At 42.6% G+C, this 20479-nt stretch overlaps 1 protein-coding gene across 6 annotated transcripts in view; it reads left to right on the plus strand.

The window, feature by feature from the left end:
• adcyap1 (adenylate cyclase activating polypeptide 1) overlaps positions 1–12249 on the plus strand; it is a 28972-nt gene extending 16723 nt beyond the window's left edge. For 2 of the 6 annotated variants that reach the window (XM_003219659.3, XM_008108655.2), the window contains exon 5: positions 4562–4984. In XM_003219659.3, coding sequence (XP_003219707.1) covers positions 4562–4748 — 187 coding nt within the window. In that variant the 3' untranslated portion in view covers positions 4749–4984. Of the gene's footprint in view, positions 1–4561; positions 4985–5438; positions 6086–11452 lie in introns of those variants that run through there. The other 4 variants (XM_008108654.3, XM_016992897.2, XM_008108652.3 and 1 more) reach the window with 4 other exon arrangements.
• Positions 12250–20479: the final 8230 nt, after the last annotated feature.

The raw sequence follows: 20479 nt of genomic DNA on the forward strand, positions 1-20479 counted from the left end.
ATGGTTTTTATACTCTGCTGTTTTGAATTGTTATATTGTTACATTATGTTATTATGTTTTTAATTGTGTTTTAGCTGTAAATTATGATGTATGCTATGGGCTTGGCCTGAGTCCCTTTGGGAAGATGGTGGCAGGTATAAAAATAAAGTTTTAATAATAATAATAATAATAATAATAATAATAATAATACAATGAGGTTTTAACAGAATCTGATTCCAGTGAATTGGAGGGAGCTGCTCTTGAGTGGTTTTCTTTCATTGGTTTGTGACCTTCAGATGGCGGTGATAGGATGGGATTGTGAGAACTGTCCACTCTCCTGGTATGATCTCGAGTGGTATTTTGATTCAGGGGGCCTCTTCTGCCCCCCCCCCCCCCTGCGTCCCATTCAATCTGGTGATATGAAAGGAGGCAGTGACAGCTCAGCTGATAAAGACCTTGTCGGTTCACAGTTCACTCCTCTCCCGATTAAATACTTAGTTCCTCTCTGAGAGGCAAAGCAATATTTCCCTACACCCAAAATACAGATTCATTAGCGTTTCTGCAAAAATAATAATAATATATGCATTACAATTAAATCAAATCAAACCCAAAGCCACCCATCTCTTCCCTGCTATCCAAATCAGACCTCTGAACCGGCAGGAGGCAATATTTTAATAAAGCCCATGGGGAAATGGATTACACAATTTCAGGATGAATAATTCATGCCAAGAAGGGATCGCCTCCCGACTGTCGGCTTGTGTTATGATCAGGCTTCAACTTCCGCAGCCTAGAAAGAAAGAAAGAAAGAAAGAGAGAGAGAGAGAGAGAGAGAGAGAGAGAGAGAGAGAGAGAGAGCGCCTTTGTTTCTCTTCAAGGGAGGGGCCCAGCCTTTAGATGTCTCCGCCGTCCCTTTTTGCCTTCGTCTACGTGTTGCTGAAACAAATATCCAAATAAAAGAAATCTCACCCAGGCTAAAAATAACAAGAGGATGGCAGAGAACAATGAAGATGGCCAGGTTAGATAATAATCGGTGGGCCGTTGTTTTTGAAGATGGGCTGTTTCAGCCTAAATAAATAAATAAATAAATAATAATAATAATACATCACACAGTCCTAAACGCTTGGGAAGTGTTCGACTTGTGATTTTGTGATATGAAATCCAGTATATATATCTCCTTTGCTGTGTCATACTATGTCTTTGTGTCAATAATAAATATAATAATTTTTCGTGCCAGGAGCGACTTGAGAAACTGTAAGTCGCTTCTGGTGTGAGAGAATTGGCCGTTTGCAAGGACGTTACCCGGGGACACCGGGATGTTTTAATGTTTTACCATCCTTGTGGGAGGCTTCTTTCATGTCCCCGCATGGGGAGCTGGAGCTGACGGAGAGAGCTCATCCGTGCTCTCCCCGAATAATAATAATAATAATAATAATAATAATAATAATAATAATAATAATAATAATAATAGCACTCAATGTAGGTGCTAAAGAGTGGGGTTAATCCCTCTCCCCAAATCACTCAGAACAAAGTGGACTTGAAACCAGGTGAAGAAACGTTCATGGGAGGAAGGAGGCCCCCTTTGTTGATTGACAGATTCGATGCTTTGTTTATAAACAATGCTTGGAGTTCGAATGATGACGTCATCACGGGGAATAGGACGCGATGGGGAGAGGGACGAGTATTGACAGCTACAGCCGCTATCGAAAACAAATGGCTGTCAGGAAATACTTGGCGGCAGCCCTGCCTCTCTTGGGATGGAGCCAGCTAAAGGACAAACTGTGAGTTTTCCGGGCTGTATGGCCATATTCCACAAGCATTTTCTCCTGACGTTTCGCCCACATCTATGGCAGATATCCTCAGAGATTGTGAGTTATATTGGAAACTAGGCAAGTGGAGTTTATATATCTGTGAAAGGTCCAGGGTGGGAGAAAGAACTCTTGTCTGTTGAAGGCAAGTGTGAATGTTGCAATTAATCACCTTGATTAGCATTGAAAAGCCCTGCAGCTTCAAATCCTGGATGATTCCTCCCTGGAGGATTCCTTTGTTGGACACAGCATATTATTTGAGAACACAGAAATGCTGGCCCACTCTAACAACCACCATGTCAGACTACACAGAGAAGCCATTGAAATCCACAAGCATGTGGACAATTTGAACAGAAAGGAGGAAACGGTGAAAATGAACAAAATCCGGCTGCCAGGATTTAAAAAATCTCTAAAATCAGGATAGTAAATATACAACAACACTCTGAAAACAGGAGAATTCCAGGCATGAAACAACCAGGGCCATCCCAACAAAGGATTTCGTCAGGCAGGAATCAGCCAGGCTTTGAGGCTGCAAGGCTATTCGGTGCTAATCAAGGTCATTATTTGCAACATTCACACTTCCAACAGACAAGAGTACTTTCTCCCACCCTAGACCTTCCACAGATACATAAACCCTACTTGCTTAGTCTCCAACAAACCTCATAACCTCTGAAGATGCCTGCTATAGATGCAGGTGAAACGTCAGGAGAGAATGCTTCTGGAATATGTCCATACAGCCGGGAAAACTCACAGCAACCCAGTGATTCCGGCCATGAAAACCTTCGACACCACAATAATAACAACAACAACAATAATAATACTCAGTTTAGGTGCTAAACAGTGAGTGAAATCCCTCTCCCCAAATCACCCAAAATAAGGTGAAGGAACTTTCAAGCGAGGAGGGAGGCCTGCTTTGTTGATTGTCTGATCCCATGCCTTGTTTATAAACAATGTTTGGAGTTCGAATGATGACGTCATGATGGCTAGAACGTGGAGAGGATTGAGGCGGGCATTGGCGCTGCCTCTCTTGGGACGCAGCCAGCTAAAGGACAAACTGAATGTTTGGGATGATGCAGAGTTTTATTTTTATTTATTTTTCGCCTTTTCACTTCCGAAAGCGGAAGGTAGGGTTCATATCCGAAGTTTCCAAGGGTTATTATTATTTTTGCAACCCTATTTTTATTATATTGCTAGTTTGGGTACCCAGCGGTGTCCGGGTTATTTAAAAAAATCATTGCTTGTTTTGGGGTGTTAGGTTATATTTATCAGAAAAAAGGCAGTCTTTCATTTCATTTTTATGAATGCTCCCATTAGGAAATACATAACAATGTGGGTGAACTACAATTCCCTGAATCGTGGGGTCCATCCTCCCCAAACCAGACCTGTTGCGCAGTTGGCCATGTTGGGTCTGTGTGCCAAATTTGATCCAGAACCGTTGTTAGCTGCGTTCAGTGCTCTCTGGATAAGGGTGAACTACAGCTCCCGTGTGCCAATTACAATCACCAAACCAGACCTGTATGCACAGTTTGCCGTGCTGGATCTGTGTGTCAAGTTTGGTCCAGATCTGATGTCGGCTGGGTTCAGTGCTCTCTGGATAAGGGTGAACTATAACTCCAGATTTCAAGGTCAACCACCTCCAAAGTCCACCAGTATGCAAAGTTGGTAGTGTTGAGTCTGTGTGCCAAGTTTGGTCCAGACCCGTCATTGGTGGGATTCAGAGGGCTTACGGAATACAGGTGAACTATAACTCCCAGAGTTAAAGGTCAATCATCCCCAAAGTCCACCAGTATTCCCAGCCGGCCAAGTTGAATTTGTGTGCCAAGTTTGGTCCAGATCCGTCATCAGATGGGTGAACTATAACTCCTGGATGTCAAGCTCAATCACCCCAAACCCCTGCCAGTATGCAAAGTTGACTGTGTTGGGTCTGTGTGCCAAGTTAGTTCCACGTCCATCGTTGGTGAGGTTCAGAGTTCTCTTAGATGGCAGGTGAACTATACATCCCAGTCCCTATATCTCCTATAAATCATGGTGAATTCTCCCCAAACCTTTCTCTCTAGTATGTTCAGTTGCTGTGCCATAGAAAGGAATAGGAAAGAGTTAAGGGAGAGGCAGTGGGCGGGGTCATGCAAATTCAACACCAATGGAGAGAGAAAGGAATACTGGGATGTGGCTCGCTGTAACCTGCAATGTCAGTTTTGATTGCTCCTTATCACTGTGGGTTAAAGCTGTATGTGTATAGATAGATAATAATATATTATTATCTATTATATTTATTGCTATTATATATTATATTTATTATGATTATGTGTATAGATATATTATTATATTAGTATTTATATTATATTATATATTATATTATTATGTGTATAGATATGATACTGCTTAGGCGATAGTAGTTCGAGGATGATGGTCCTCCATTTCTGTTATCTTGGGGATGGATCAGTAGATGGCTGAAGAGACCTATTCTTGATCTGCATGTTCTCCAGCAGTGAGGACATAGGTTTCCAGGAGGAAGGTGGTCTTGGTCAAGGTTGGCTTGATGGGCCTTCCTCTTGGCACGTTTCTCCCTTAAGCCCTCTATTTGTGCCTCTTCGAACTCCACAGCACTGCTGGTCACAGCTGACCTCCAATTAGAGCACTCAAGGGCCAGGGCTTCTCAGTTCTCAGTGTCTATACCACAGGGTCTATGCTATATACTGTATAGCATATATATGCTATATACTATATTATATGATGAGTCTTCTTTTGCTTTGTTTCCTCTCTCTCTCCCTTTGCAGTGGGGCAGCCAGCGGCCTGGAGGACGACTCGGAACCGCTCTCCAAGAGGCATTCAGACGGCATCTTCACAGACAGCTACAGCCGCTATCGAAAACAAATGGCTGTCAAGAAATACTTGGCGGCAGTCCTGGGGAAAAGGTATAAACAAAGAGTTAAAAACAAAGGACGCCGAGTAGCCTATTTGTAGCGTTGAGTTTCCCAACCGCTCCTGTGTGATACAAAAGCCCCGGGGGGAAAAAGAAAAACAAAACAAAAAAAAAATCAACAAAACAAAATAAAATTCCGAGAGAGGACCCCTCCCTCCCTCACCCTCCCTAAAAAGTCATTTCTCAAACTGACTGGTCAATCACCGCTCCTGTGTTATTTATCTAAACATGTATTTATGTATGAAGTAAAGCCATTAAATGAATATTTTGATAATAATATTGTTTTTCTTTTGTACCAAAAATACCCCTGCCACCCCCCACTCCCCTTCCCGGCCCTAATATTTAAGAATAAGCACTTAGAGAAACGCACAGATCTATTTTGTGGACCAATCCCCTTTAAAAGAAACTCCCAGGTAGATAGATAAAGAAATCAAGGAGCAAATCTGCAGGTGAGCCTTGAGGAAATGCTAGCCTTGTCTGGAGAAGACTATATAGCGGATATAGAGAGGCCCAGTCCAGTTTCTCGAGGTTAGGATGGCACAAGAGACCCAGGTCGCTTACGCCTGAACCTTGTTTTGACTTTTTTCTTGTATTATTATTCATAGTAATAATAATAATAGATAAAGGGAGGAGAAAAGACACAAAAAGAAGAATGTGACAATCATTGCTTTGAATATGTGCGCCTATTTTTGTAATGGAAATTAAAAGGAGAGTATTTTTATCCATGACAGGGTTGAAGAGATTACTATTCTCCATTTGCTACTGTACATAGACAAAGATGCCCTGCTACAAGGGGATTTTGAGGCTATTGAGTTGGGAGAATGGCTGTCGCAGGCCCTTGCCCCGGTGAGTCTCCCGACAGGCTCCTTTCACACGCCCCGGCCCTTCCCCTCCCCTCCCCTCCCCTCCCCTCTTCTTGGATTGCCCCTTTCTATGTATCTGTATCTACTCTGGGGACCATAACAACAACAAGGGAGCCTTCTCAGACTCCTAAGACCCCCCCCCCCCTTCCCAGCATCGAGGCCAGATAGATGGAGTGTGTCTTCCCCACTCCCCTGAGTGATGGTGAACAGGGAGGACCCGGTTTCTCAAAGGGTGCATCTACACTGAAGAATTAATGCAGTTTGATACCACTTTCGCTGCCCATGGACTCCTGGGATTTGTAGTTTCACAAAGCCTGCCATGCCTTACCTAACTATAGTTCCCATGATTCCATAATGAAGCATGGCAGTGAAAGTGGGGTCTACTGCATTCATTCTGATTCTGGCGCCCCAAGAAAAGTAAGCACAGAACTCTGAAGTGAGCTCCACTCAGGAGTTGCTGTCAGTTTTCCGGGCTTTATGGCCATGTTCCAGAAGCATTCTCTCCTGACATTTCGCCCACATCTATGGCAGGCATCCTCAGAGGTTGTGAGTTATATTGGAAACTAAGCAAGGAAGGTTTTATCTATGGAAGTCCAGGGTGGGAGAAAGAACTCTTGTCTGAGAGAAACAAAAGGTGGTATATCTATCTATCTATCTATCTATCTATCTATCTATCTATCTATCTATCTATCTATCTAGTGTAATATATATATATATCCCACCCTATATATATTACACACTACCGTATATAGTGTTATATATATCTCCCCCACACACATATACAGTAGAGTCTCACTTATCCAACATAAACGGGCTGGCAGAATGTTGGATAAGTGAATATCTTGTATAATAAGGAGGGATAAAGGAAAAGCCCATTAAACATCAAATTAGGTTATGATTTTACAAATTAAGCACCAAAACATCATGTTATACAACAAATTTGACAGAAAAAGTAGTTCAATACGCAGTAATGCTATGTAGTAATTACTGTATTTATGAATTTAGCACCAAAATATCACGTTGTATTGAAAACATTGACTACAAAAATGCGTTGGATAATCCAGAACGTTGGATAAGGGAATGTTGGATAAGTGAGACGCTACTGTACATATATATTTGACCCCACTATCCCACTTTCTCTCTCTCTCTCTCTCTCTATATATATATATATCTAACTATCTCCCACCATATCTGTGGAATATTCTGCGTAGGAGAAAGAACTCTTGTCTGCCTGAGGCAAGTGTGAATGTTGCAATTGGCCACCTTGATTAGCATTGAATAGCTTTGCAGTTTCAAAGCCTGGCTGTTTCCTGTCTGGGAGAATCCTTTGTTGGGAGGTGTTAACTGGTCCAGATTGTTTCCTGTCTGGAATTCCCCTGTCTCCTGAGAGTTGTTCTTTATTTACTGTCCTGATTTTAAAGTTTTTTTTAAAAAAAAAAATACTGGTAGCTAGATTTGGTTCATTTTCATGGTTTCCTCGTTTTTGTTGAAATTGAGTGGTCCAGCATTTCTGTATTTCTGGAATAATATGCTGTGTCACCACTCAGAAACCACCACCCAGAAAACAGAGGAATTCCAGACATGAATCAATCAGGGCCAGCTAACACCTCCCATCAAAGGATTCCCCCAGGCAGTAAGCAGCCAGGCCTTGAAGCTACAAGGCTAATTCTAATCAGGATGGCCAATTGAAACATCCACACCTGCCTCAAACAGACAAGAGTCTTTCTTTCTCCCACCCCGGCCATCCCACAGATATACAAACCCCACTTGCCTAGTTTCCAACAGACCTCATTACCTCTGAGGATGTCTGCCATAGATGCCGGCGAAACGTCAGGAGAGAATGCTTCTGGAACATGGCCATACAGCCCGGAAAACTCACAGCAACCTATAGTTCCCATAATTTCATACCAATGAACCTGGTAGTTATAGCTGGGTCAAACTGCATTCATTCTAATTCTTGCGCCCCAAGAAAAGTAAGCACAGAACTCTGAAGTGAGCTCCACTAGGGAGCTGGATATCGGGGAAAGAAGAAGAAAATACCTCAGCCTTTTCCCCTCCCTCCCTCTACTTTCTTTCGGTTTTGCCCAGTATAGTCGAGATTTCATGAACTGCCCCCCCCCCCTTAGAAAAACTTGGCTGCATCTATCCGTGCCATTGGAAAAAAGAGGTCTGGATGCCAGGCAGTTTGAACTGCATTATAGGCCAGTCTAGATCAGACATGGGCAAACTTCGGCCCTCCAGGTGTTTTGGACTTCAACTTCCACAATTCCTAACAGCCAGGCCCTTTCCTTTTCCTCCTCAGCCACTTCACTAGGTTGCTGTGAGTTTTCCGGGCTGTATGGCCATGTTCCACAATCATTCTTTCCTGGCGTTTCGCTGTACCTATGGCAGGCATCCTCAGAGGTTGTGAGGTCTGTTGGAAACTAGGCAAGTGGGGTTTATATATCTGTGGGATGTCCAGAGTGGGAGAAATAACTTTTGTTTGTTTGAGGCATGATATAGAGAAGCCATTGAAATCCACAAGCATGCAGACAATTACAACAGAAAGGAGGAAACCATGAAAATGAACAAAATCTGGCTACCAGGATTAAAAAATTCTAAAATCAGGACAGTAAATAAAGAACAACACTTGGAAAACAGAGGAATTCCAGATATGAAACAATCAGGGCCAGCTAACATCACCCAACAAAGGATCCCCCAGGCAGTAAACTAAGCAGCCAGACCTTGAAGCTGAAAGGCTATTCAATGCTAATCAAGATGGCCAATTGCAACATTCACACTTACCTCAAGCAGACAAGAGTTCTTTCTTCCACCCTGAACAGGTATAGAAAACCCACTTGACTAGTTTCCAACATACCTCATAACCTCAGAGGATGCCTGCCATAGATGTGGGTGAAACGTCAGGAAAGAGTGCTTCTGGAACACGGCCATACAGCCAGGAAAATTCACAGCAACTCAAACTGCACTATTTGGCTATGTATCTCCAGCCTACATCTGATGTCCTGGAATGACTTCAAGGCCTGTGAATTGTGCTTATATGCACCGCAGAGGTTCAAACTGTGTTAATTATATAGTGTAGATCCAGCCCTAGGGGGCGCTGATGCACATCGCCGGCTCAGAGTATTCCCGACTTTCCTTATCCCGGTTTAAAGTCCTTCACATGTTTGCTGCAGGCATTCAAACTGCTTAAAGGTCCCTTCCACACAGTTGAATAAACTCCCACCATATCTGCTCTGAACTGGGAGGGATATATGGCAGTGTGGACTCAGATAAACCAGTTCAAAGCAGATATTCTGGGTTGATATTCTGTATTATATGGCTGTGTGGAAGGGCTCTAAGTGGCCAGTGCAGATGTGCTCCTCCTTGGCTCCCCGCCATTCCTCTGGACGGATAGATGCGGCCTCAAAGCGGTGGGATCTGGGTGCAAAGGATCAGGTGTCACTCTCCAGTGCTGTGCAATCCATGGGATCTCTCTTGAGACTCGCCCACCACCCCAGTTTCAGGGGAGCCCCCTTTTCTCTCTCTCAATCTCTCTTTTCTCTCTGGCTCTTGTTGTTCTCGATATCGCTTCCTTCTCCCTCTTGGCTCTCCCCCCCCCCCCTCTCTCGCTCTCTTTCAATGTTGTGTTTACCATTCGGGTCCTTTGAGTTGCGTTTTCCTTTCAAAGCAACAGCCAACAACAACTTTATTATTGTGAACGCCTCAGGCACTTTTGGGTTTGTGACATGCTCGAATTGTAAGCCCGTTTTAGGCCACCCCCCCCCCTGTTGTAGCAACCCCCCTCTCTCTATATATATAACCACTAAATAATTATGCAGTATTACTAAACAGGTTCTCCTTTCTTTCTTTTCCTTTTTATTATTATGATTTCCCCCCCCCCCCCTCCTCCTCTTGGGTTTCCTTGTTGATCTATTGCGTTTGGAAGTTTCAAAATGTATTTTTCTACATCCATGGCTTTAACCGCTTAGTAAAATTGATTTCATAACAATCAACTTTTGTCATGCTATAGAATGTGTAGTGTCCACTCGCGCTTCAGTTTCTAAGACCTGGTCAGTCAATCTATCTGTCTGTCTGTATGTCTGTAGGAGAAATGGGGATTTGGGGAAAGGGGCTGGGAAGGGAGGTTTGAAAGACAGGACTGGAGGGGATTGAATCGGGGGGAAAGGAAGGCACTTTGGGTCCCACTCCTTCCTCCAGGCAGGAATTGAGATCTTCACTTCTGAGTTGATGCTGAAACCAAAGGAGCTTGAAGGGGTTTGCGATTCCAAACTCTCTCCGGGTGCATCTGCACTGTCAAATTGATCCAGCTTGGCCCCGCTTTAACTTCCATGCCTCAATGTTGTAGAATCACGGAAGCTATACTTGACCAGATCTTTAGTCTTCTCTGCTTAACCCAGTCACAACTCCCAGGATTCCCAAGTAGAAGTGGTGCCAAACTGCATTCATTCTATGTGTTGTCGAAGGCCGATATCATTGAGTTGCTGTGAGTTTTCCGAACTGTATGGTCATATTCCAGAAGCATTATCTCCTGACGTTTCACCTGCATCTATGGCAGGCCTCCTCAGAGGTTGTGAGGTCTGTTGGAAACTAGACAAGTGGGGTTTATATATCTGTGGAAAGTCCAGGGTGGGAGAAAGAACTCTTGTCTGTTGGAGGCGAGTGTGACTGTTTCAATTGGCCACCTTGATCAAGGAACATGAAAGGCACTGCAGACTAACTCAACCAGAGAAGTCAGCCGTAGCAGAGCACTTGATGAACAGCATATCATTTGATAACACAGAAATGCTGGGTCACTCTAACAACCACCATGTCAGACTACACAGAGAAGCTATTGAAATCCACAAGCATGTGGACAATTTCAACAGAAAGGAGGAAACAATGAAAATGAACAAAATTTGACTACTAGTATTAAAAAAAACTCTAAAATCAGGACAGTAAATAAAGAACAACACTCTGGAAACAGAGGAATTCCAGACAGCAGTCAATCAGGGCCAGCTAAGACCTCCCAACAAAGGATTCCCCGAGGCAGGAAGCAGCCAGCCTTTGAAGCTTCCAACTCTTCCTGACCTCAGGGACCAGCCCACGCCAGAGCTCCCTGTCGGCCGTCGCCACCCCCAGTTCCTTCAAGGTCAAGCCAGGCTACCATCCACCCATCTTGCCCTTGGTTGGCCCCTCTTCCTTTTTCTTCCATTTTCCCCAGCATCTTTATCTTCTCCAGGCTTTCCTGTCTGCACACGATGCGACCACAGTGCTTCATGTTCATCATAGCGGCAAGGCTATTCAATACTAATCAAAGTGGTCAATTGCAACGTTCAGATCTGCCTCCAACAGACAAGAGCTCTTTCTCCCATCCTGGACATTCCACAGAGATATAAACCCCACTTGAATAGTTTCCAACAGACCTCCCAACTTCTGAGGATGCCTGCCATAGATGCCAGCGAAACGTCAGGAAAGAATGCTTCTGGAACATGGCCATACAGCTCGGAAAACTCAACAGCAACGCAAAATGGATGCAGTTTGACACTGCCAAGGCTTAATGCTATGGATTCCTCGGTGAGGCACCAGCCTTCATTAGCAGAGAAAGCTAAAGACCTTGTGAAGCTATAGAATGGTCACCACTGCACAGCATGGAGCCATGGCTATGAAAGTGGGGTCCAACTGCATAGATGCACCTAGAGAGTCGAGCCCCTCATCCTTGCTACCCCCTCCCTCCCTGCGCCCCAATATCTCCCCCCAGCCAGCCAGACCCCACCCCCAAATGTCCCCAAGACGTGGGCCTCCTGCCCCTTCCTTGCCCGGCCGTCGCGGGGATTTCCTCGAAGCTGCGCCCCGCGCGGTGTTTTCTGAGATCCATCTTACTTGAAATTTTGCATTCTCTTCAGGCCATGTGACGCAGGATGCCGTTGGCAGCTTTTCCGTGCCTTCCCTTCGCCTTTTAAATCGCCACGAGTTCACAGATGGCTATTTAGTGGCCCTACAATGCTGCAACACATCAGCTTGCATTTCTTCCTTTCCGTTTGGTTTGGTTCCTTTGTTTTCCCCCCCTTTCCTTGCCTCTCTTTCCCCTCCTCTTCTTTCTGATTGAGTCTCTTTGCAAATCCTCGGGGGGTATTAAAAAAGAACCCACCCAAAAGCCTCTGGAGAGGGTGGGCGGGAGCTGTGGCTGCGTGTGTTTGTTGCGTGTCCCTTGTGTTGGTGCGGGGCTCCTTGCCTTCCCTCCCTTCTTCCCTGCCTCCCTTTCTTTGACGTGCCAGTAATGCTGAGCTAAGCTAAGCTTCGCCTTGCCAGTCCAGTGTGGGCTAGTTCAGTTTGCAGTCAGGCTGCCAGCCTCTGTTTTGCGCCCCACCAGCCGTGGTCGCCTCTGTAGGATTAGCTGTCGCCAAGAGCCTTAAATCCAACGGATCCCATTGGAAATCCAGTGATCACTGAGGTTAGATGTCAGTCTTTTGGAGATATATTTATATCTATCTATATCTATCTATATATCTATATATTTTCCTTCTTTCTGTGTAGCAACTTGAGTATCAAAACCAAACAAAAAAACAACAACAAGCACTACAACAACTAGCGCAACAAAAAACGTATGGTGGTGACAGCACCCATGGTCTCACTCTTTAGGCCTTTGAGAACTGTTACTGCAAAGTGTGTAAAGTTTGTATTAATAAATTTTTGTAAACAATGCCATTTTGTCCTAATGTTTGGGGGAAAGGCAGTGTAAGAGGATTTCCAAAAAGACATATATGTCAACTTGATTTCTGAAAGTCTACAGTCTAACCTCTTTTAAAATCAATTTTCTTCCTGTCCCTTTCCTAACATGCATTTTATCAGTATTTAATCAAAGAGACAACCACCAAATAATGGGGTTCCATTTCAGATTTGACCTAGATAAAAGGGAGGGAGATAAAAGAAACACACCCTTTTCCAACACAATAATAATCATAATCATAATCATAATCATAATAGGTAAAGGTTTCCCCTGACATTAAGTCCATTCATGTCTGATTCTGGGGGGTTGGTGCTCATCTCCATTTCTAAGCTGAAGAGCCAGCGTTGTCTGTAGACACCTCCAAGGTCATGTGGCCGGCATGACTGCATGGAGCGCCGTTACCTTCCCACCGGAGCGGTACCTATTGATCTACTCACATTGGCATGTTTTTGAACTGCTAGGTTAGCAGAAGCTGGAGCTAACCTTTCGGTCTGCAAGTTCAGCAGCTCAGTGCTTTAACACACTTCGCCACCGGGGTTCCTTGTAATAATAATAATAATAATCTTTATTTATATCCCACCACCATCTCCCCGAAGGGACTGGGGCAGCTTCCAAAGGTGTAGCATATAATACAGAATGGTGCAGGAGTATAAAACTATATCACATAAAATTATAACAATAACCACTATCAACACATCTATCTTCAACAACAACAACAAAACTTTACAACAAAACTTTATTTATATACCGCTCTATCTCCCAAAAGGGACTCAGGGTTGTTTACACATGGTAAACATTTAATACCAACATAGAGCACACAAAAGTACAATAATAAAACAACAAAGCATAATAGTGATTACAAAAACAATTAACAATGTACTCATTTGAAATATAAAATAATTTCAAATCACTCCATTGGGTGATTCGACAATCAATGGACATAATTTTCCGAATGAGTTGGACAACTGTAGGAGCTGGGCTGAGGCTCATGCAGTAAAACAACATGGTGCCAGGGGTAAAGTGCAACTGATGGCAAGGGGCATAGCCCAGGTTACACAACTTCTGGCCTGCTAAGTGGCTATATTAAACTAGTTAAACTAGTGCAATGGCAAAGTCAAAGGGCTGTGGGAGTGGATAAAGTGCAAGACAGAGACCCATATGGTGACCAGGGTGGAGTCTAGGCATTCAGATTAGTCACTTTCAAAAACCTCCCTGGAAGATCTAAGGGTCCGCGCCGGAACGTAGGGGGAGATGCGATCATGAAGATAGGCCGAGCCCTAACTGTTTAAGGCTTTATAGGTCATGACCTGCACCTTGAATCGGCAGCCTATAGGATCTTTTATCCTCTATACACATCATAAAAGTGAAAATGTATATGTGTGTATGTGGCAGGGGAGTCCGTTTACACAGACAGCCTCTCACCTCCACAAACAACTTTAACCCACAGTGCTGAGGAGGAAACAAAGCCCTCCCTCCAAGGACATTGTAATAATATAATAACTTTATTCTTATATCCTGCCCCATATCCCCGAAGGGACTTGGGGTGGCTCACATGGGGACTAAGCACAGCAATACACAATAAAATATCATTACCATCACATAAATACATTTAAAACATATAAACATAAAATCATAAAACATAGAACGCATTAAAACATACTCAAGCAATAGCTACTAGTCAGGTTGTAGGTTACAGCGAGCACCTCATCCCAGTGTTCCTTTCTCTCTCCATTGGTGTGAAATATGCATGACCCTGCCCACTGCCTCTCCCTTAATCCTTTCCTATTCTTTTCTATAGCACTCAGCAACTGAACATACTAGAGAGAGAGGTTTGGGGAGAATTCACCATGATTTATAGGAGTTGTAGGTACTTGGATGTATAGTTCCCCAGCAATTTAAGAGCCCTCTGAACTCCACCAATGATGGACCTAGAAGTAACTTAGCACACAGATCCAACATGGCCAACTCTGTATTCTGGCGGGGTTTGGGAGTGTTTGAACGTGGCATCCAGGAGTTACAGTTCATACATATTCAGAGAACACTGAACTCAGCAGATGACGGATTTGCCAAACTTGGCACACAGACCCAACAAGGCCAACTGTGAATATTGGTGGATTTTGGTGGTGATTAACCTTGAAATCTGGGAATTTTAGTTCACCCGTATTCAGAGAACACTGAATCTAGCAGAGGATGGATCTGGACTCCACTTGGCACACAGATCCAACATGGCCAATTATGCATACAGACGGGGTTAGGAGGTGATTGTCCTTGGTATATGGGAGTTGTAGTTCACCCACATCCTTATGCATTTCCTAATGGGAGCATTCATAAAAAACAAGAGGAATGGCTGAGTTTTTTTCTAAGACAAAGCGTAACATATGACCAAACGGATATTACATAACACCCCAAAACAAACAATGAGAGAAGGGCCTCCTCTGCCGATCTCAAAGCCAACGCTGGTTCATAGAAAGAGATGCGATCTCGAAGATAGGTTGGACCTGAAGCGTATAGGGCTTTATAGGTAACAACCTGCACCTTGAATTGAGCCTGGAAACTTGTCAAAAGCCAATGGAGCTGCTTCAGTCCCCCTGACCCCAAACAACTTAAAGGAATTTTCTTCTGAGTGAACAGGATCAATGGTGCCATGGAGCAGAAGTTCAGGGCAAAAGACTAGGACTATTCTCATCAGAAAGAGCACACCTCCTACATTCTTCAAAACTACATTTTAAAGTAAGTTAAAACATTACACATATAAAGGGAACAGAACATCCCTTCAGGCCATTAAATACAGTCTTAAAGGAACCTAAATTCACAACTCATCTTGACGACTATGACATTCAAATCTGAACTGTGTAGTTCTTGTGCTATTGGCCTCAGGAATGTGCGCACATCACATCCTAGATATACTTTTTTCTAGATTGACTTCTAGAACTAATCATAAACTCATATTAGAAAGTAATGTGTTTATTTTTTCTGGAAATGTCTCAAGGAACCAGCACTCACATATGGAAGTCTATTGGGTACATGCAGAACTATATTCTACGGAGTGTAGTGCAACCCCCATAGTGCTTTTGAAATTTAGGCTTGCAGCTTGATTTCTCAGAAACATGAATGTTTATGGGATTGAAGCGACTCAGTTACACAAAGCATTACTGCCCAAACAGATAATTAATATTCATAAGATATTATTAAAACTACTTGTTAATATAAAGAAGAAACACTACACTAAATTGAGATGTACTTCATTGTGTTTTTTCCCATCAGTAGTGACAGTGGACCTAATCTAATCCTATGCTTTTTTCTTCCCTTGTGGACTTCTGTCTTACAGAAAAAACAGTCCCAGGAGGTTTTCCAGAATTATTTTTTTGGGGGCACATAATGGCACTGCAGTCCCTTCCCTTCCCAGTCCCACTGGTTCCACTGGAGTGGAAAATCATAGACTCTGAGCTTGTATGCCAGACGCAACCTGGTGCTGCATCTGTGAAAATTAAGTGCCTTCTTCAATTTGCTCTACACTTGACATTAAATGAGCAAATCTGCCCCCCATACCGGGTTTCTTCTAAGACCATTCCTTGCCCAATCTTTTAGATACTTTAAAGTTGTTATATGTTTGCTCACTTTGTTTTAGGAGATAAACAAAGTGCAGGCTCCTTAGCCATAAAAATAAATTATTAACCCTGCCAGAGTTCCATTAATTTAAAATGTATTGCTGCAGAAAGCATCAGCCAGCATGTGGAGTGTTAAAGGGCTCCTTAGAGACATTTGTCTGCTAGCTAGGAGCCAGGACGGTTTGACAGACTAAGGATTCATAGCAGGCTATTCGGAGGGGAAATCTTCAGTTAAACATTAACAGTAATAATTGGAAACATTTTAGATCCTTCTTATGGCTGTGCCTGCCATTCCTACTGTAGATTAGACACTGTGTTTAACCAGTGTGTAACTCCTCCACATTTAAATTACGCTAACAAGTCAGCAACACTGTCAGTCTTCTTTCTTGGAAGAACAAGTGATCTCATCAAAGCTGGGTATGATGAAGCCACCCAAGAAAGACAAATTATGTGCTGCTTCTTGATTAAAAAAAAAAAACACCACCCAAATCTATGCTTTGAAAAGCTGACTTTACACGATGACACTAAATTTTTGAAAGCCAATCCCATGGTGATTGGACTAAGTGTTACTGAATTTATTTAGTTTGTTCCATTCACATCAATGGGAGTTAAGTCTTAGCCCTGGCTGTTAACAAACACTGACCTTTTAAACAACTGAATTCATGGTGCTAGATTCATGAAAACAAACTAGATTGTATGGATTAATCTGGGATGGGAGAGCGGGGAGAGATGTGTATGGGTGGGTGGATGTTCATTAGTTGTTTCATTCTTTGGGAAAAGATTATGGATTTCAGATGGGATTAAAATCTAGGATTTCAATAGTTAATGAGACATACATGAAATGATTCATTGGAAAAGATGACACTCAGTAAAATGAAAGGCAGTAGGAAAAGAGGAATACCACACTATAGGTAGATTGATTCAATCAATCAAGAATGCCATGGCTTCAACAGCAATCGATGGTCAGGGATCTTGGAAATTTCTGGGTCACCACAAGTCATCTAGATAGTGTACAGCAAGAAGAACAATGGCTTACATCCAAAAGCATGTCTACAGTACACTGATCTACAAGACAAACAAAAACATCTTGGTACCTCAAGAAGAATTGGCTAATTGTCTGCACTTGGAGAAGACACCTCACTTGGAAATGGTGATGTAAGTCATACCCTACACTGCTCCAACTAAGAGCTATTGGTGAACTTGAGAAACAACAATATAAAGTATTTCCTCTTCCTTCCCACTTCTTCAAAAGACGTCTCATTGCACTGTCTGTATTGCATTGCACTATATATGCTGTACACACTGAATACTTCAGTTGAAATGCTCTGGTCTGGTTTATATGGTGTGGCTAGCAAGGAGGATATTTCTAGTTCACAATTCATTTTTCTGAAATGAGGAGGACAGAAGGTTAATGGAAAGTTTTGGAACACACACCTCTCTAGTTGCGTTGTTTGGGATTTGGCAGTTATGGACCAGATGACATCATATGCAGGTTGCAATTCCTAACAGTTATCATATATTTGGAGTAGGCATTATGTCAACAGTTTAATGGTCAGAACAAGTAGAAGCTAAAAGATTTAGATTTCAGCCATTTATATCTTAATAGCCAGGAAAATTCGAAGGAACATTGGTATTTTTCCAGATGTGAAAAGGAGGCTTCAGAGGGATAAGGAAATCACCCTTTCTGGTTGGGTTGAGGTAAGATGTTCTGGAATAAATTACTTGGGTACTTTTACAATTTGCACTGTATTTGTCCCACAGTGTCCTTATTGATAAGCCACCAATGTTCACACATTTTGGACAGAACATTCAGGCTGGGACATCATACAATGAGAACATGGGGGAGGGGCTCACACAAGGCTCCGACCCAAGTCTTCCCCACCCCTACCAGACCTTACAAGCTTTACTTCAGTTTAGGTGACATCACTTCCACCCTGTGACATAAAGTGACTAACAGGAGAGCTAATTGGTGCCTGGCAAGCCCTAAGCCCTTTAAATGACACTTGTTGTAACCATGGCATCAACATACTATGTATTTCTGTATACTAGGAGAACGCTTTACCTTATTTTATTTCATGGATAGGAAATCTTACTCAATGACACCACTTATTTTGCATGCAGAAAATCCCACTTGGTGTCTCAGTTTTAATCAGTTAAAGGCCATCATAGTTGAATAACCAAGTAACGACTATAATCTTAGCATTATAGAATCACAGAGTTGGAAGAGACTGCTCCGGCCATCCAGTCCAACCACCTGCCATGCAGGAAAAGCACAATCCAAGTATCCTTGACAGATGGTCATTCCAGCCTCTGTTTAAAAGCCTCCAAAGAAGAATAAGTGGCTTTACATCCATAGAAGCTCATGATTTAAAAAAACCAAACTTACTACCATATTTCCATTTTTCTCACCCCCTTCCTTCCTCCTTTGTATTCAGAAATGGCTGTTTCAGGCCACACAAATGACTTTTGAATTACACAAACTGTCCACCTTAAATTATGGTGTAATATTCACCTGGTGCATAGCTTCATCAATGATTAAAAAGCTGGCACTTCAGATGCTAAACATTTGCATGTTGTGCTGGCACAAAGTCATCTTTGATAACATTTTCTGGTCCATGAATCTGTCCTGGGCTCTTATTGCTGAGCAGCAAGTCAAATGATGCCTACAGGCCAACAGGTACTTGTGCTGACTGCCAGATAAATGTGCACAAGAACATACTATGCTTTTGTATGCTTGACATAGGCAGAACCATCACCAAGATATTTCATTATGTACATACATGCAGATACAAGTATCTCAAAACCTGAAAAAAATAAGAATCTGAAATCCCAAACACTTCTGGTCCCAAGCATTTCAAATAAGGGCTAATTTAGCTGTATTAATGATTGCTGGAGCAACAGCCCTGAAGTGCATTAGAGAGTTTGTGCTGGCACTAAAAGCCAAATTATTGGCACAATGGCTCTTTCCTTCAGCATCTCAGAGTGCCTAGACCACAGGTAGACCATATAACTCACCATTTATTTGTGCCCATCTTGTCCAGCTGTACTGTTTGAGAGAGTGGGACAAGTTCCCCAGGCAGCAGATTTTTATTATTATTATGACAAAGCAGCAAGTCATTAATTACAGATTTATTACTGTGTATTTATCCCTGCTGATGGATCCCTCGGTGGCACAATGGGTTAAACCCTTTTGCTGGCAGGACTGCTGACTAAAAGGTCAGTGGTTCGAATTGGGGGAGTGGAGTGAGCTCCCGTCTGTCAGCTCCAACTTCTCATGCGGGAACATGAGAGAAGCCTCCCACAGGATGGTAAAACATCCAGGTGTCCCCTGGGCAACATCCTTGCAGATGGCCAATTCTCTCATACCAGAAGTGGCTTGCAGTTTCTCAAGTCACTCCTGACATGAAAGAAAAAAGAACTGCATATGGGACCTTTTGCTACTGGTGCCAAACCAACTTGATTGACCTTGGTTGTATTATGTCTTGTCCACAGATATGCCATTTGCTTCAGGCAGCAAATTGTCTTGGACTGGCATGGGATATAAAGATATGAAGCAAAAGAAAGAAGCTTGTTTGTGAACACTTTATTCATGTGTATGTCATAAAGACAAATGAATGAGTCTCAGAGGAAATCAAACCAGAACTCTCAGTAGAAGTGAAGATGATTAAATGGAGAATGTGGTACTTTGGAGATATCATGAGATGATGTAACTCTATGGAAAAGACAATAATGTTTTGTAAGGTGGATGACAATAGGAAAAGAGAAAGGTTGCTTTGCAAGTGAATTGGTTCAATCAAAGAAACCATGACAATGAGTTTGTAAGACCTAAAAAGACCTTTGGAGGTCTTTAATTCCCAGGGTCACCATATGCTGACTTGATGGCAAATAACAATAATGTCAGAAGCGTCTATGCCACATAAGATATAGAAATAAAAGATATTTTTTTTAAAAAACAACATTTAATGGCGGAATGCTAAAGTGCCCCCTCTTTTCTTTTCAACTTCTGAAAGCCAGAAAGTATGAACAGTGTGTGGGTTGCTTTGGAATGAAATGGCCTGGAAAATGGTTAAAGTTTTAATCAGTTATGGGCTCCTCTGTCAAAATCTTAAGAATAAATGATGTGATTTCCAGCTATTAAATGGCACATTAACATTATCTATCTATCTAATCTCTTCCTGGTCTCTTACTGCTTTGCTTTACAAGCAGGCTATCAAACAAAGCAAAATGATAGGAGCTCATAAAAGGTAAAATATTTATACGCTGGGCACAGCTAAACTTAGAGACAACATTTAATTTACTGTGACGTCTTTCCTTAACAAGTTTTTGAGGAGGGATGATTTAAGTCCAAGGAAGCAGAGTGAGTCATCTGTATGGTTGGGCCAGTGGCAGAGCTAAGTTTAGAATCAAGAAGAATAGAGGATATTTGGGCTTTAAAGACTCACTCTTGTGCCTTGCCCGCTTTTCATTCTCTTACATATACCCATGCATACTTTTCACTTTTAACAGTGCTTTTTTATGGGGGAAAGGGCAAGGGGCTCTTTTAGAAAAACCCACAGAGCTAAGATCTGCTTCACCTTAACTTCAGCCAAGCCACA

Source organism: Anolis carolinensis, chromosome 4, assembly GCF_035594765.1.
Source record: "Anolis carolinensis isolate JA03-04 chromosome 4, rAnoCar3.1.pri, whole genome shotgun sequence".
Taxonomy (NCBI): domain Eukaryota; kingdom Metazoa; phylum Chordata; class Lepidosauria; order Squamata; family Dactyloidae; genus Anolis; species Anolis carolinensis.